Genomic DNA, 16,178 nt, shown 5'->3' with positions numbered 1-16,178 from the left:
GTTACATTTCAGATCATGTGTTGGTGTGGGGGTGGGTGGGGGGGAGTTGTGTTTGTCGTTGTAGGAGTCTGTTGTTTTCCCAGAGTCGAGGTTACAAAACAAGGCGTCTTAAACAAAGTTGTGCACCAGTAAGGAAAAGCTGACTGAAAGTTCTCCATAAATTTCTTTATCGGAAGCTTTCCTGCTGCTTCGCTGTGATTTTGTCAGCAGTTTTGGTGGAGGAGTGTTTGAATCGTGCCCAGTTACTCCCCTGGCTCCTTGCAGCAATTTAGAAAATTGTAGCTGGCATGACGATGTTTAAATAAACTGTAATTTACAGGAAGAATAATCTCATTTAACTGGAAACGGTTGTAGTCCTGTCACTAACACCAGTGCTCAGTTCCAAAAACAGACTTTACTATTTTTTTCTTCTTATTTAATCTGAAGCTGATTTAACGCAGCAATTAGACTTTAGAATCAGAAGAAAGCAATCATTGAGAACATGGCTAATCGATAGATTATTTACAGTGTGGAGCCAGGCCCTTCAGCCCAACAAGTCCACACCGACCCACTGAAGCGCAACCTACCCAGACCCATTTCCCTAACACTAGGGCCAATTCACCTAACCTGCACGTTTTTGGACTGTGGGAGGAAACCGGAGCAAACCCACGCAGACACAGGGAGAATGTGCAAACTCCACATAGTCAGTCACCTGAGCTGGGAATTGAACCCAGCTCTCTGGTGCTGTGAGGCAGCAGTGCTAACCACTGTGCCACCGAGATGGCTTACCTGTTTTGCCTCCATACCCCTTGGCTTGGAAAAGTCTCTCAATCTTCAATTTAATATTAATTGTTTTAGTGTTAACTACTTCTTGTGGGAGCAAGTTGCACTCTTTGGTCAACTTTTGAGTGAAGATATGTTTCCTTCAAGGGCTAATTCAGTTCTAGTAGAATTGTGCATCAGGGGTCCAAACATAGCAAGAACTGGACAATTTCCAGGCTGAAAAGTGGTGAGTAACGTTCATGTCACACAAGAACCAAACAATGACAACCTTTATATCAAAATGAGGCAGGAGCTGGGAAATGTGGATTGGACACAGCTATTTGAAGGGAAGTCCACATTTGAGATGTGTGGGGCTTTCAAAGATAGGTTAATGGTAGTGCAGGATAGGCAGGTCCCATTGAAGGCAAAGGATAGGAAGGGCAAGATTCGTGAACCATGGATGACAAGAGAAATTGTATGACTAGCCAAGAGGAAAAGTGAAGCGTACATACGGTGTAGGCAGCTAAGAACAGAACAGGCCCTGGAAGAATATCAGAAGAGTACGACAAGTCTTAAATGAGGAATCAAGTGGGCTAAAAGGGTCATGAAATAGCTTTAGCAAGCAGAATTAAGGAAAATCCCAAAGCATTTTATTCTTATATAAGAAGCAAATGGGTAACTAGAGAAAGGATTAGTCCACTAAAAGATAATGAAGGAAGGCTGTGTACCGAACCTGAGAGAATGGGTGAGATTCTGAATGATTACTTTGCATCAGTGTTCACTGAGGAGAGGAACATGATGAATCTTGAGATTAGAGATAGAAGTTTTGATTAATCTGGATCACATTGGCATAAGTAGGGAAGATGTGTTGGGGTAGGCTAGAGGTTACTAAGGTGGACAAATCCCCAGGACTGGATGGGATCTATCTCAGGTTGCTGAGGGAGGCGAGAGAGGAAATAGTTGGGGCCCTGACAGATATCTTTGTGGCATCCTTAAATACAGGTGAGGTGCCAGAGGACTGGAGGATAGCTTATGTTGTCCCCTGTAGTAGGGGTAGTAGGGATATTCTGGGAAACTACAGACCAGTGAGCCTGACATCGGTGGTGGGGAAATTGCTGGAGAGGGTACTAGGAGATAGGATCTACTTATATTTAGAAAAGAATGGGCTTATCAGTGATAGGCAACATGGTTTTGTGCGGGGGAGATCATGCCCTACAAACTTAATAGAGTTCTTCAAGGAGGTGACCAAGTTGATAAATGAAGGAAGGGCTGTTGATGTCATATACATGGACTTTAGTAAGGTGTTTGATAAGGTTACCCATTGTGGACTAATGGAGAAAATGAAGTCACCTGATGTGCAGGGTGTTCTAGGTGGATAAAGAATTGGTTGAGCAACAGGAGACAGAGAGTAGTAGTTGCAGGGAGTTTCTCGAAATGGAGAAAGGTGACCAGTGGTGTTCCAGAGGAGTCAGAATTGGGGCCAGTGTTGTTAGTAATGTACACAAATGATCTAGAAGAGGGCACTGTTGGTATGATCAGCAAGTTTGCAGGTGACACAAAGATTGGTGGAGTATCAGAAAGCATAAGGGATTATCAGAGAATACAGGAGGATGTAGATAGACTGGAGAGTTGGGTGGAAGAGTGGCAGATGGCTTTCAATCCAGACAAATGTGAGGTGATGCATTTAGGCAAGACTAATTCTCGAGCAAATTATACAAAGAATGGAAGATCTTTGGGAAAAGTTGATGGGCAGAAAGATCTGGGACTGCAGGTCCATTGTACCCTGAAGGTTGCTGCAGAGGTGGATAGAGTGGTTAAGAAGGCATATCGTATGCTTGCCTTCATCGAGCGTGGTATTGAGTATAAGAGCTGGCAAGTCATGTTAACATTGTACAAGACTTTGGTTCGGCCGCATTTAGAATACTGTGTACAGTTCTGTTCGCCACATTACCAAAAGGATGTGGACACTTTGGAGAGGGTGCAGTGAAGGTTTACGAGGATGTTGCCTGGTATGGAAGGTGCTAGCTATGAAGACAGGTTGAGTAGGTTAGGTTTATTTTCACTAGAAAAAAGGAAATTGAGGTTTACAAAATCATGAAGGGTATAGATAGGGTGGATAGAGACAAGCTTTTTCCCAGGGTGAAGGATTCAATAACCAGAGGTCATGCTTTCAAGATGAGAGGTGGAAAGTTTAAGGGGGATACACGCAGTAAGTACTTCACACGGAGGGTGGTGGGCATTTGGAACACGTTGCCAGCAGAGATGGTAGAGGCAGGCATGGTAGATTCATTTAAGATGCGTCTGGACAGATGCATGATTAGGTGGGGAGCAGAGGGATACAAATGCTTAGGAATTGACCGACAGGTTTAGACAGTACATTTGGATCAGCTCAGACTTGAAGGGCCGAAGGGCTGAAAATTTTCTTTGTTTTCTTTGTTTTTCACCAAGAGAGAATCTAACCATGTTCCATTAACAGTCAATAGAATTAATGTCAATAAATCCCCCACTATCAGCACCCTGGAGGTCACAGTTGACTAGAACATTCCAAAGAGGGGATCAGGACCCAAAGGAGGTGATGAGGGGAAGATGTTCCAGGCAGAAATCATGGGCTCCATGAACTCCAATACAGCAGAGACTGCCACGGAATGCTACCCTGCTTCCAGTTTGCCGGGTCATTGAATGATTGAATCCCTATTGTGTGGAACCAGGCCATTTGGCCCATCAAGTCTTAGAACAGAGAATAGTACAGCAGTAAGAGTGGACCCTTTGGCCCATGATGTTGTGCTGAACATGATGCCAAACTAGACTAATCCCTTCTGCCTGCCCTTGTTCCACATCCCTCCAATCCTTGCATATTCATGTGCTTATCCAAAAGTTCCTTAAATGCCCTTACCGTATCTACCTCCACCACCATCACCATCCCTGGCAGCATGTTTCAGACTCCTACTACTCTCTGTGCAAAAAAAATTTGTCTCCTTTGAACTTAAATGCCACCTTAAATGCCCTCTAGTTTTAGACATCTCAACTCTGGAAAAAAGATTCTGACTGTCAACTCCATCTGTGCGTCTCATGCTTTTATAGACTTCTAGCAAGTTTCCCATCAGCCTCTGCTACTCCAGAGAAAGCAACCCGAGTTTTTCCAGCCTCTCCTTTTAGCTCATATCCTCTAGTCCATACAGCATCCTGGTAAACCTCTCCAAAGCCTTCACATCTTTCCTGTAATGTGGTGACCAGAATTGAATGCAATACTCTTAAGTATGGCCTGACCAAAGTCTTATAAATATGATGTCCTGACTCTTCTACTCAATTCCCCAACTAATAAAGCCAAGCATACTATGTGCCTTCTTTATCACTCTCTCTACTCACATGGTCACTTTCAGGGAGCTATGGACTTAAACCCCAAGAACACCAAATGCTGTTCAGGGTCCTGCCATTAACTGTATATTTACTGTCCGCACTGAGACTCCAAAGAGCATCTCACCGAGACCCACACCCCTACCCTAACCCTGTAATTCCCATGGCTAACCCACATAGCCTGCATTTCTCTGGACACTTCACCTAACCTGTGGGAATAGAATCAAAACACCCAGAGGAAACTTACATAGACATGGGGAGGATGTCCAAACTCCACACAGGCAGTCACCTGAGGGTGGAATTGAACCCTGGACCATGGCACTGTGAGGCAGCAGTGCTAAGCACTGACCTCTCCTCTTCACTCTTCCTGTCACTGTTGTCACCAATGCATTGAGACAATTTTCAAACCTTGAAATGGGGTCCCATTGGGAAATTTGGGAAGCATTGGGCTAGACTGAGGATTCTAGAGCATAGAGAAAAGGCATGCTGACCAATGATGAGGTGTGCAACAGGATAATATTAATAAAACTGAGAGCCATGGGAAGAGGAGAGGCCTTAATTTTCATCTTCCAACTCTGACATTTACCATAACAATGTCCGCACTGTGAGTATTGGTGTTTTTAATTGTCCTGATTTCATATGGGTGAGCTGTTTGCTAGGCTAGTTAAGAGCCAATGATTTTACTGTGGATCTGCAGTCATATTTATAGATGAATTAAATAAGGAAGACTGATGTCTGTCCCTGAAGTCAGCATGTGTCACAAGTTTAATTCTGAGCTCACAGTTTGACAAAGTTTGGCAATTTTGTTAAATCACCTTAATCCAAAAAAAAACTGTGACTAACATGAAGCAAAAAAGAAGGATCATATTTCCTTCTGTATTCCAGGATATTTCATGGGTTCACACACAATTTTCAGTAACCAGCAGGACCTTAATGGTGAGAGAATGTAACATAGGAATTTAATTAATTTAACAAAAGGCTTCCCTTTAAAGTCAGATGTAATTCATCTGTTAAATTTGAGGCCCTTCTTGTCCTGTCAAGTGGATGTGAAAGATTCCATGGTGCGATTAAGGAGAGGACAGTGGAATTGTCCTTAGTGTTGCTCAACTAATGTCACTAAAGAGCTTTGCTTTCTTATCATTAAGCATTGGGCTTAATGCATTCAGCATTGGTCACCTCTTCATACACACATTGCTGTTTATGGGATCTTGCTGTGCACAAACTAACTGCTGCATTTCCTACATTACCACATTTTTTTTAGAAGAGAACATTTCTAATATGCTGTGTTCTTTCAATATTATATAAGAAAATTACTTTGCAAAACATTTACTATTCAGTTCCATATCTCTCAACCTGTCCAAATGTTTTTTGCGCTGTTTTCTTTCGAGCTTTATACCAAAAGGTTTGCATCTTTGACTGATACCTATGTCACGTGTCTTATTTTTATTTATTCGTGGGATGTGAGTATTACTGCTAAGGCCCTGCAAGCATTGCCCATTCCTAGTAGGTATTGGTGAGCTGTCTTCTTGAATCCATGTGATGTAGGGGCTGTTACAAAAGGACATCCAAGATTTTGACCCAGTGACAGTGATGGATTGGCAATATAGTTTCATGTCAGGATGGTGAGTGACATGGAGGGCAACTTGCAGACTGTAGCGTTCCCATGCATCTACTGCCCTTGTCCTTCGAGATAGTAGAGTTTGTGGGTTTAGAAAATGTTGATCGAAGGAGTACAAGTGAGTTGTCTTTTATGTTTTGTTCTATAATTGCATTTATTATTCCGAAATTGAAACTGCCCGGGCACCAGATGGAACATTTGACATTATTTTCAATTCTTTGAATGTGTTTATTTCAGACAGTGTTTCAGACTATAACTCCCAAATTTATTCTGAGACAGCTGGATGATTTGTGTGTATTTTCTGGAATCATTATTTTTGTCAATAGTTACGTTTCTGATCAAATACCATCAGACAAGGACAATATTTTAGAGGACAGCTCATCACCATCTCACTGTCGGCAGTTAAGAATGAGTGATAAATGCTACCACGCTCAGTGCCACCCAGATTCCCTGAATGGTTAAAAGAATGGTGACTAGATTTCAGAAGTAATTGCTTAATTGTAAACTGTCTTAGGAGGTTGTGAAAGATTCTATATAAATGCAGGTTTATTTTGGACACAGCAGTATGTAAACATGATCTACCAAGTTCCTAGGTACTTCTAGCATGAGTAATCTCCCTGCGTTACCCTATATGTGTCACCCTCTTCTAATGACTTTATTGGAAGGATCTTAACCTTTTATTGGGGCTTTATTATTGTCAGGTATTTGGTAACTTGTCCCTGTATATTTGATGTGATGTCTTTTCTCTCTGCAGGCTTACTTTTATCCAAAGTACTTGGGTAAGCTGATTCTTTGCATTGAACAATGTTTTTAAAATTATTTCCTCTGTTGTTCGCGTCTCAAATGTTATAAAAATAAATTTACATTTTCAATTGGGTTGAAATTAAAATCAACTGATGGGTGTTGCCCAAGGTGGGAAGTTTAAAGGTCGAAGCGTGTGGTGCTGATCAGGCAGCATCCGAGAAGCAGGAAAATCGACGTTTCGAGTATAAGCTCTTCATTATTCCTACTGAACACCATATCCCTCTAAACACTATCTTATTCATAAATGCATCCAGATGCCTTTTAAAAGTTGTAATTGAATACATCTCCACAACTTCCTCTGGCAGCTTGTTCTATCACACACCACCCTCTGTGTGAAAAGGTTTTTGAAATCTTTCCCATTTCTCCTTAAATCTGAGTTATCGACTCCCTCATCCGAGGAAAAAGACCTTGGCTATTCATCGTTTCCATGCCCCTCATGGTTTTAGCATCCTCTATAAACTAACCCTTCAGTCTCCAATGCTCCAGGGAAAAAAGCACCAGCCTATTCAGCCCCTCCCTATAGTTCAAACCCACTGTCCTGGTGGGTTTGAACTATAGGGAGAGGCTGAATGGGCTGGGGCTTTTCTGCACCCTCTCAAGTTTGACGACATCTTTCCTAATAGAAGGTTGACCAAAAGTGGTCTCACCACCGTCCTGTAAATATGACATCCTGACTCCTATACTTAATGCACTGACCAATGAAGACAAGTGTACCAAATGCCTTTGTCACCACTCTGTCTACCTGCAACTCCGCTTTCAAGGAACAATGCGCCTGAACTCCTAGCTCTCTTTGTTTGGCAACATGCTCTGTAAATCCTATTAATTTTGGAGGTCCTGTCCTGGTTTACCCTACACAACACCACACATTTATCTAAATTAAACTCCATCTGCCACTTGAGTATCGCTGGAGCTATACCCATCCAAGCAAGTTCGCTCAGGGAAAGATGTCTCTGTTGAATTAGTGACAATCTTATGTTTATGGCCTCTAGTTTTGGACTCCCTTCAAGTGGAAACATTTCCTGCACATCTACCCTATCAAACTCATTCATAAATTCAAAGGCCTCCCTGTTGGGTCACCTCTCAGTTTGCTTCGTAGGGTATAGAGTCCCAGCCGATTCATTCTTTCCTGATTGTCATGTTCCTTTCACATGAAGCTGGAATAAAACTGGGGGAGAGGTTTGAAAGGGGCTGCTGATTCATGATGGTCCAATTTACACTTGGCATGCTAAAGGAAAATGACCCCTAATGTGTGGGAATTACTGTGAATGATTGTTCAAGCAGTTTGTCCTGTCCGCAAACGGAACATTATCCGATGGGTCATTGTAGAATGTTGATACAGGTCATGTACATGACCTGGCATCTGAAAGCTGGGAAGCTTCCTCCTCCAGAGCTGCCCAAGGTTCGCTGTCTGGAATGCACCAGATTAATCATTGATTTCTGATAATATTCCCGCCAACACTATGTGTGGGAGCAAGTGTCAAATATGCTCCTATCATTTCCATATAGAAGAGTTATTAGGTTAGAAAGTCAGGACTAGCCAGTTTTAACAATATTAGGGGAACATGGTGGCTCAGTGGTTAGCACTGCTGTCTCACAGCTGGGGCCCGGGTTCGATTCCATTCTTAGGTGAGTGTCAGTCGGACGCTTGCACATTCTCCCGGTGTTTGTGTGGGTTTCCTCTGGGTTCTTGAGTTTCTTCCCACCATCTAAAGATATGCAGATTAGGTGGATTGGCCGTGCAAAATTGCCCATGGTGTTCAGAGATGTGCAGGCTAAATGGATTAGCCATGGAAAAAGCAGAATTACTGGAGTAGGGTAGAGGGGTGGCTCTGGGGATATGCTGTTTGAAGGGTCAGTGTGGACTTAATGGGCTGAATTTCCTTCTTCTATACTATAGGGATTCTATGATTCAGTAACAGAGGAGATAGTTTTAAAGTAATTTGCAAATTAACTCGACTGGGGAACTTATGCGACAATTTTGCACAGCACCATTGAAATGCTTCCGAAAAGGGCAGTAGGGAACAGATTGTATAATATCTTTCGAAAGGATTCATATTTGAAAAGGAAAAAACATTTGCAAGACAGTGGGGAAAGAACAGGGGGGAGATGGGAACTAATTGGCTTGCTCTTTCAAAGATCTATCATCGCACAGATATGATTGGCCAAATGGCTTTTTTCTATGCTATACAATTCTAATAATTCAGTTCCAATTGAAAATCAATCCCTCGAAAGAGGTGAATTGACTGGGTGAGGTGATTGGAAATGGGAAGTGAAATGATTAAAGTAGTTTGTGGTACTATGTCTGATTTCAGTCTCCTTATTTTGTTTTAGATTAGATTCCCTACAGTGTGGAAACAGGCCCTTCGGCCCAACCAGTCTACACTGACCCTGCAAGGAGTAACCCACCCAGACCCATTCCCTCTGACTAATGCACCTAACACTATGGCCAATTTACCTGACCTGCACATATTTGGACTGTGGGAGGAAACCCACGCAGACATGGGGAGAATGTGCAAACTCCACACAGATAGTCATCTGAGGCTGGAATCGAACCTGGGACCCTGGTGCTATGAGGCAGCAGTGCTAACCACTGAGCCACTGTGCTGCCCTTTGAGGGAGGTATATTTGCCTTGAAGTGGGTGCAAGGAAGTTTCACTATTTGGTAATGGAATTCTTCTTTGAGGAGAGATTGAATCCAAATGGAATTACATTCTCTGGGATTCAGAAGGACGAGAGGTGATCGTAGGGAACTGAATAAAATTTCACACGATGTGCTGAGAGACTGTTTCTGTCTGTTTGAGGAATCAAGAACTAAAGGCTGTAATCCCATCGAGTCCACACATCCCTCCAAAAAGCATCCCACTCAGTCCCCTTAAATGTGTATTTCCCATGGGTAACCCTCCTAACCTGCACATCTCTGGACACTGTGGGAAGTTGAGAATGGCCACTCCACTCAATCTGCACACCTCTGGGCTGTGGGAGGAAACTCACACACAGGCACAGAGACAGCGTGAAAACTGTCCAGTTACCCAAGGATGACCTTGCACCCATGTCTCTGGCTGTGAGGCAACAGTGCTACTCACTGAGCCATGCTGCCATTGTTTATGAGTGAGATGAGGACAAAATGTCTTTCTGCAGAGGTTTTTGAATCTTGGAAATCTCTATTCCAGGGAGCTGTTGATGCTTAGTCTTTGAATGCATTCAAGTCTGAGACTAATGCATTTTGCACATTTTCCAAAGAATGTGGGGATAGACTTGAAGAGAATGATTGGCCATGATACTATTGAGAGACATTCCACTGACCTCTTGCTCCAGTTTCTCATGATCTGAGGAAATCAGTCAGAATTAGGAAACCAAGGAGGGCCTTCCTGGTTTTCACTGGTGCTGGGCAAGAAAACGTTTGGAATATCAGGGTAGGGAAAGAATAATGGGAGTCCATGATAATGCCTTCCAATGGGGAGAGGGAGAGATTGAGAGACAACTCCTCCCAATCGCTTCTACCAGGGACAGTAAAGGAACTTCTAGACCCTCCTGGCAAGTGTTCAGGAGGGAACACCCACACTGATTCATCTTTTGTGTTATACCATGACATTGTTACCTTTGGAATGTGTAGTGATTAAATTTGGAGATCTTGAAATTTAAAGCTAATATGATTGCTTCGATGGCCAGACAGAGTGAGAATCTGTATTAAAGTGACTTTTGTACAACCATTGGTTCATGATGCTCCTCCTTTAACTATTTGTGTTACTCTTCCTCATAGAATGCCTAAATAGGTTTGGACCCATCAGCAACAGAAATCCAGATCTTGTGACCTGTGTTCATAGTAAGTTCCTCATCATGTGCTCGTTGATGGGAGGCTGAAAATGTAACAAAAATAGCTCTGCATTTGTCTCAAAGATACAGTGATAAGGACTGGGGCTGAAGATGTTGGGGAGATGGCAAGTTGGAGCTTTCTGTTAATTCAGTACCTGAATTTGGAAAACTGTCAGCTTATGCAAGAAAAGTGCTAGGTCATTGCACTGCTCCCTCAAGGCTGACTTTCCAACAGTGCGGCACTCCATCAGTACTGACCCTCTGACAGTGCGGCATTCCCTCAGTACTGACCCGCTGACAGTATTGCGCTCATGCAGTACTGATCCTCTGACAGTGCAGCACTCCCTTGGTACTGACCCCCTGACAGTGCAGCACTCCCTCAGTACTCACCCTCTGACAGTGCAGCACTCCCTCAGTACTGACCCTCTAACAGTGCAGCACTCCCTCAGTACTGACCCTCTAACAGTGCAGTGCTCCCTCAGTACTGACCCTCTGACAGTGCAGCACTCTCTCAGTACTGACCCTCTGACGGTGCAGCACTCCCTCAGTACTGACCCTCTGACAGTGCAGCACTCCCTCAGAACTGACCCTCTGACAGTGCAGCACTCCCTCAGAACTGACCCTCTGACAGTGCAGCACTCCCTCAGTACTGACCCTCTGACAGTGCAGCACTCCCTCAGTACTGACCCTCTGACAGTGCAGCACTCTCTCAGTACTGACCCTCTGACGGTGCAGCACTCTCTCAGTACTGACCCTCTGACGGTGCAGCACTTCCTCAGTACTGACCCTCTGACATTGCAGCACTCCCTCAGTACTAACTCTCAGACAGTGCAGCACTCCCTCAGCACTGATCCCCTGAGAGTTCAGCACTGCCTCATTCTTTGACTGGAAATTTCAGGCTGTATTATGATCTGATGGCTCATAATGTGTTTTATGTTTTGAGCCCGGGAATTAGTGTATGCAGTGATCAATAATGAAGAATGTGCAGTCTGCTGGATTATGGTGAAAGTGTATATGTTCCTGACTGGAACTGACCTTTTTGTTTTGTTTCATTTTTGAGTTTGTATGTGATTTGTTGAAGATATTGCACTCTGTCCCAGATTTAACTTGGATCATGTTACTGAAATGAAACCCAGAAAATGCATGAAAATATGTTGAATATATCAATATAGTTGATCTTGCTGAGAATTTAAATATGTGAATCTCCCAGGACTCTCAAATCCTATCAATAGCGTTCCAGTACTATCTTAATTTCTTTCTCTTTGCTTGGTTTCTAGATATCCCAGATCAGTGTTCTCCCCCACCTTGCAACCCTGTGGGTTATGACCGATGTGAGGATCAGAAGGGAACTTTCAAATGCTTTTGTAAATCAGGCTGGGAGGGCACTTTATGTGATGAAGGTACAGTATGTGTTTCATCCAGAGATTAAAGATTTCCCTGATGAGGAGAAATTGAGCAGTTTAGACCGATACTCACTTAAGGTTTGAAGAATGAGAGGAGATCTATTTGAGTTGTATATGATGCTGTAAGGGATTGGCAAAATAGACATAGAGTGGGGCAATAAGAGGTCAAGGTTTTAGGCTAAAGGTGGCTTTCAAAACAGAGGTGAGGACGAACGACTTCTCTCTAAAGGTCGTTAATCTGTGGAATTCACTCCCCCAGAGTGCATTGGGTGTTGGGACATTGCAGAAATTGAAGGAGACAGCTTTGTAATTAGTAAAGGGTTACTGGAAGCTGACAGCGAAGAGGAATTCAGACTGAGATGAAATCAGCCATGACCATATCAAGTGGCGGAGCAGGCTTGAATTACCTGAAAAAAAAAATCCAAGGAACTCGGGACACTGGAAATCATAAACCAAAACAGAAATTGCTGGAAAAGCTCAGCAAGGCTGGCATCATCACCTACTCCTGCTCCTACTTCCTATGTCCTTATCTTCTGAGAGAGGACTGAACATTTATGATTGGGCTGTACTGCTCTCCCTGTGCTGTGCCTGAGGGAGAGAGCAGGAGAATAGGACTAATTGGATAGCTCTTTGAAAGAGTCAGCACATACATGATGAGCCAACAATGGCTTCCTTTAGTACATTGAATTTCTAAATTTATTAAGAACACAGTTTGGACAGTGAGAGGTTAATTTCAACCTTTGGCCTCTTACTACTACCACCCCTGACTTTATTTCTTTTTTAAACAAAATAGCTGTGAGATTATATTCATGTGAATCGTGAGAGCCTGTTCAGTTCAGTTCTCCATTCCATGGTGTTGTTAATACACTTTACAACAGTGGTTAGCACTGCTGCCTCACAGCGCCTGAGACCCGGGTTCAATTCCCGCCTCAGGCGACTGACTGTGTGGAGTTTGCACGTTCTCCCCGTGTCTGCGTGGGTTTCCTCCGGGTGCTCCGGTTTCCTCCCACAGTCCAAAGATGTGCGGGTCAGGTGAATTGGCCATGCTAAATTGCCCGTAGTGTTAAGTAAGGGGTAAATGTAGGGGTATGGGTGGGTTGCGCTTCGGCGGGTCGGTGTGGACTTGTTGGGCCGAAGGGCCTGTTTCCACACTGTAAGTCTAATCTAATCTAAACTGAGTGACTGACCATCATGGATCGATCTTTCAGCTCTGTGATTGGTTCAGTTAACTTATACTGTGATTGGGCAGAAGTGGGTACTGCAGATGCTGGAGATCAGACTCAAGATCAGAGTGGTGCTGGAAAAGCACAGCAGGGTCAGGCAGCATCCGAGGAGCAGGAGAATCAACATTTCAGGCAAGAGTCCTTCATCAGGAAACTGATACTCTGATTATTTCAGTTAGCTAATACTGTGTGGGAAACAGAAGTTGCTGGAAAAATTCAGCAGGTCTGGCAGCATCTGTGAAGAGAAATCAGAACTAATGTTTCAGATCCAGTGACTCTTCCTCCAAAACGCTAACTTTGATTTCTCTCCACAGATGCTGCCAGACCTGCTGAGCTTTTCCAGCAACTTCTGTTTTTGTTTCGATTTTACAGCATCTGCAGGTCTTTCGCTTTTTATTTAATGCTGTAATTCGTGGAAAAATTCAGCAGGTCTGGCAGCATCTGTGAAGAGAAATCAGAACTAATGTTTCAGATCCAGTGACTCTTCCTCCAAAACGCTAACTTTGATTTCTCTCCACAGATGCTGCCAGACCTGCTGAGCTTTTCCAGCAACTTCTGTTTTTGTTTCGATTTTACAGCATCTGCAGGTCTTTCGCTTTTTATTTAATGCTGTAATTCGTTCAGCTAACTAATATTGTGACTGGTTCAGTGAACTAATGCTGAGATTGGTTCTGCTAACTAATACTGTGATTGGTTCAGTTAAGTAATACTGGGATTGATCTGCTGCTGACATTGTGACTCTCTGCATTCCAGATATTATTGAGTGTGAAAACAACAATGGGGGCTGTGAACACATCTGCACAAACACGGAGGGGAGTTACGAGTGTCTGTGCAATAAAGGATTCATCAAGAAGCAGGACAATCGACGTTGTGAAGGTGAGGTGGGCACCTCGGGACAGAGTCTTGTAGGTTTGGACGCTGAGAGAGAAGGCCAACTTGCTCACTTTATAATTTCAGATGTTCACACTTGTGGGCTCCCGTTCATTGACATTTGCAGATGGGAAAAATGGACAGGAGAAGGAAGGAAAAATCACTGTTAGGATGGGCCTGAGATTCTACAGTTCGATGCTGGGATGTGATTGGCAGTGGCATTTACTGCTCTTTGCTAAATAGGCTTGAGATGATGATGTTGAGCTGCCTACTGACCCACTGCAGTCCATGGGGTGAAGGTGTATACACAAAGTGTTATTGACCCACTGCACTCCATGGGGAGAAGGTATATTCCAGTGCTATTGACCCATTGCAGTCCATGGGGTGGAGATATACACACAGTGCTTTTGCAGTGTTCTCCATTTGACTGGAGGATTTATTACTTTGAGAACATTTAAGCTTGACCCCTTGACACCCTATCCATCACAATGAACATTCACCCTCTCCATCACTGATGCTCAGTAGCAGCAGTGTGTGCTCTCTATGAGGTGCACTGAAACAACTTGCCAGATCTTCTTCGACAGCACTTGCAAAATACATGACCTCCAGAAGGACAAGGGCAGCAGGCACATGGGAACGCCATCATTGGCAAGTTCTTTTCCAAGCCACACACCATCCTGACGTATCACTATTCCTTTCCTATCGTTGGGACAAATTTCTGGACGTCCATCCCTATCAGCATTGTGGATGTCCCTGTGCCGCAAGGATTGCCGTGACTCCAGAGGACACCACCTCAAGGACAAGTAAGGATGGAAGATAAGTGCTGGCCTTGCCCCAATTCAATAAGGCCTTAACAAAGAATGATAGTGTTCCAGAATTGTTGTACAGGATGTTGGTGAGACCTCTTCTGGAATGCTGTGTCCAGTTCTGGTCTTCCTGTTCTAGGTAGGATATTATTAATTTGGAGAGGTTTCAGAGTAGATCTACCAGAACATTGCCAGGAATGGAGAGTTTGATTTATAATGAGGCTGGATAGGCTGGGATGTTTTTCACTGGGTGTAGGAGGTTGAGAAGTGACTTATAGGGATTTATGAATCATGAGGGATAGAGAGAAGGTGAATGGCAGGTTTATTTTCCCTAGGGTGGGGGATTTCAAGACCAGGGGGCATGCTTTTAAGATGAGGTGAAAAAGAATTTTAAAAAGACACAAGGGGCAATTTCTTTTACACAGAGAGTGGTTCGTATGAACTTCCAGAGGAAGTGTTGGATGCAGATACTGTTGCAGCATGTAAAAGGCATGAGTCAAGTGCACAATTAAGGAATGTTTTGAGGGATATGGGCCAAGTGCAGGCAAGTGGGACTAGTTTAGTTTGGGATTATGGTCAGCATGGACTGGTAGCTATGGGAGTTAGTGCGTTTGTGGATGATAACAATGTTGGGTCAGTCACGTTGATGGAGTTTGACTCACACAGCTACCTGGACTACACGTCCTCCCCCCTGCCTCTTGTAAAGATGCTATCGCTTATTCCCAATTCCTCCGCCTCCGTTGCATCTGCTGCCATGAGGACCAGTTCCACCATAGAACACCCCAGATGGCCTTCTTCAAAGACACTAATTTCCCCTCCCACACAGCCGATCATGTTTTCCAGTGTATCTCATCCACTTCCCGCACTCCTGCTCTCAAACCCCACCCCTCCAACTGCAACAAGGACAGAACCCCTCCGGTCCTCACCTTCCACCCCACCAATCTCCGTAAACATCGCATCACGCTCCACCATTTCTGCTATCTTCTAACGGACACCCCACCACAAATACATTTCTCTCCCCATCCCTATCTGTGTTCCAGAAAGAGCATTCCCTCCGCAACTGTCTTGTCAGGCCCACGCCCCCCGCCCCCCCCCAGCTAATCCAGCCTCCCCTCCTGGCTCCTACCCTTGCTGCTGCAGGGATTGCAAAACCTGCGCCCACACCTCCCCCCTCATTCCGTCCAAGGCCCCAAAGGATCCTTCTACATCCATCAAAGTTTCACCTGCACTTCCACACACGTCATTTACTGTATCCGTTGCTCCTGATGCAATCTCCTCTACACTGGGGAGACTGGAAGCCAACTTGCAGAATATTTCAGAGAACATCTCCAGGACACCCGCACCAACCAACCCCACTGCCCCGTGGCTGAACACTTCAACTCCCCCTCCCACTCTGCCAAGTACATGCAGGTCCTGGGCCTCCTCCACCGCCAAACCCTAACCACCTGACACCTGGAGGAAGAATGCCTCATCTTCCGCCTTGCGACCCTCCAACCCCATGGCATCAATATGGATTTCACCAGTTTCCTCATTTCCTCTCCCCCCC

General features: G+C 44.3%; 1 protein-coding gene across 1 annotated transcript in view; it reads left to right on the top strand.

Annotated features, from left to right (window-relative positions):
- Positions 1 to 16,178, top strand: part of LOC132816369 (growth arrest-specific protein 6-like) — a 33,903-nt gene that overhangs the window by 1,658 nt on the left and 16,067 nt on the right. The window contains exons 3-6 of the mRNA XM_060825836.1: positions 6,468 to 6,492; positions 10,278 to 10,340; positions 11,608 to 11,730; positions 13,710 to 13,832. Coding sequence (XP_060681819.1) covers positions 6,468 to 6,492; positions 10,278 to 10,340; positions 11,608 to 11,730; positions 13,710 to 13,832 — 334 coding nt within the window. The remainder of the gene's footprint in view (positions 1 to 6,467; positions 6,493 to 10,277; positions 10,341 to 11,607; positions 11,731 to 13,709; positions 13,833 to 16,178) is intronic.

The sequence above is a fragment of the Hemiscyllium ocellatum genome, chromosome 6 (genome assembly GCF_020745735.1).
Source record: "Hemiscyllium ocellatum isolate sHemOce1 chromosome 6, sHemOce1.pat.X.cur, whole genome shotgun sequence".
NCBI classification, from domain to species: Eukaryota; Metazoa; Chordata; class Chondrichthyes; order Orectolobiformes; family Hemiscylliidae; genus Hemiscyllium; species Hemiscyllium ocellatum.
The sequence above is the reverse complement of the archived record's forward strand: the minus strand, read 5'-3'. Positions and strand labels throughout refer to the sequence as shown.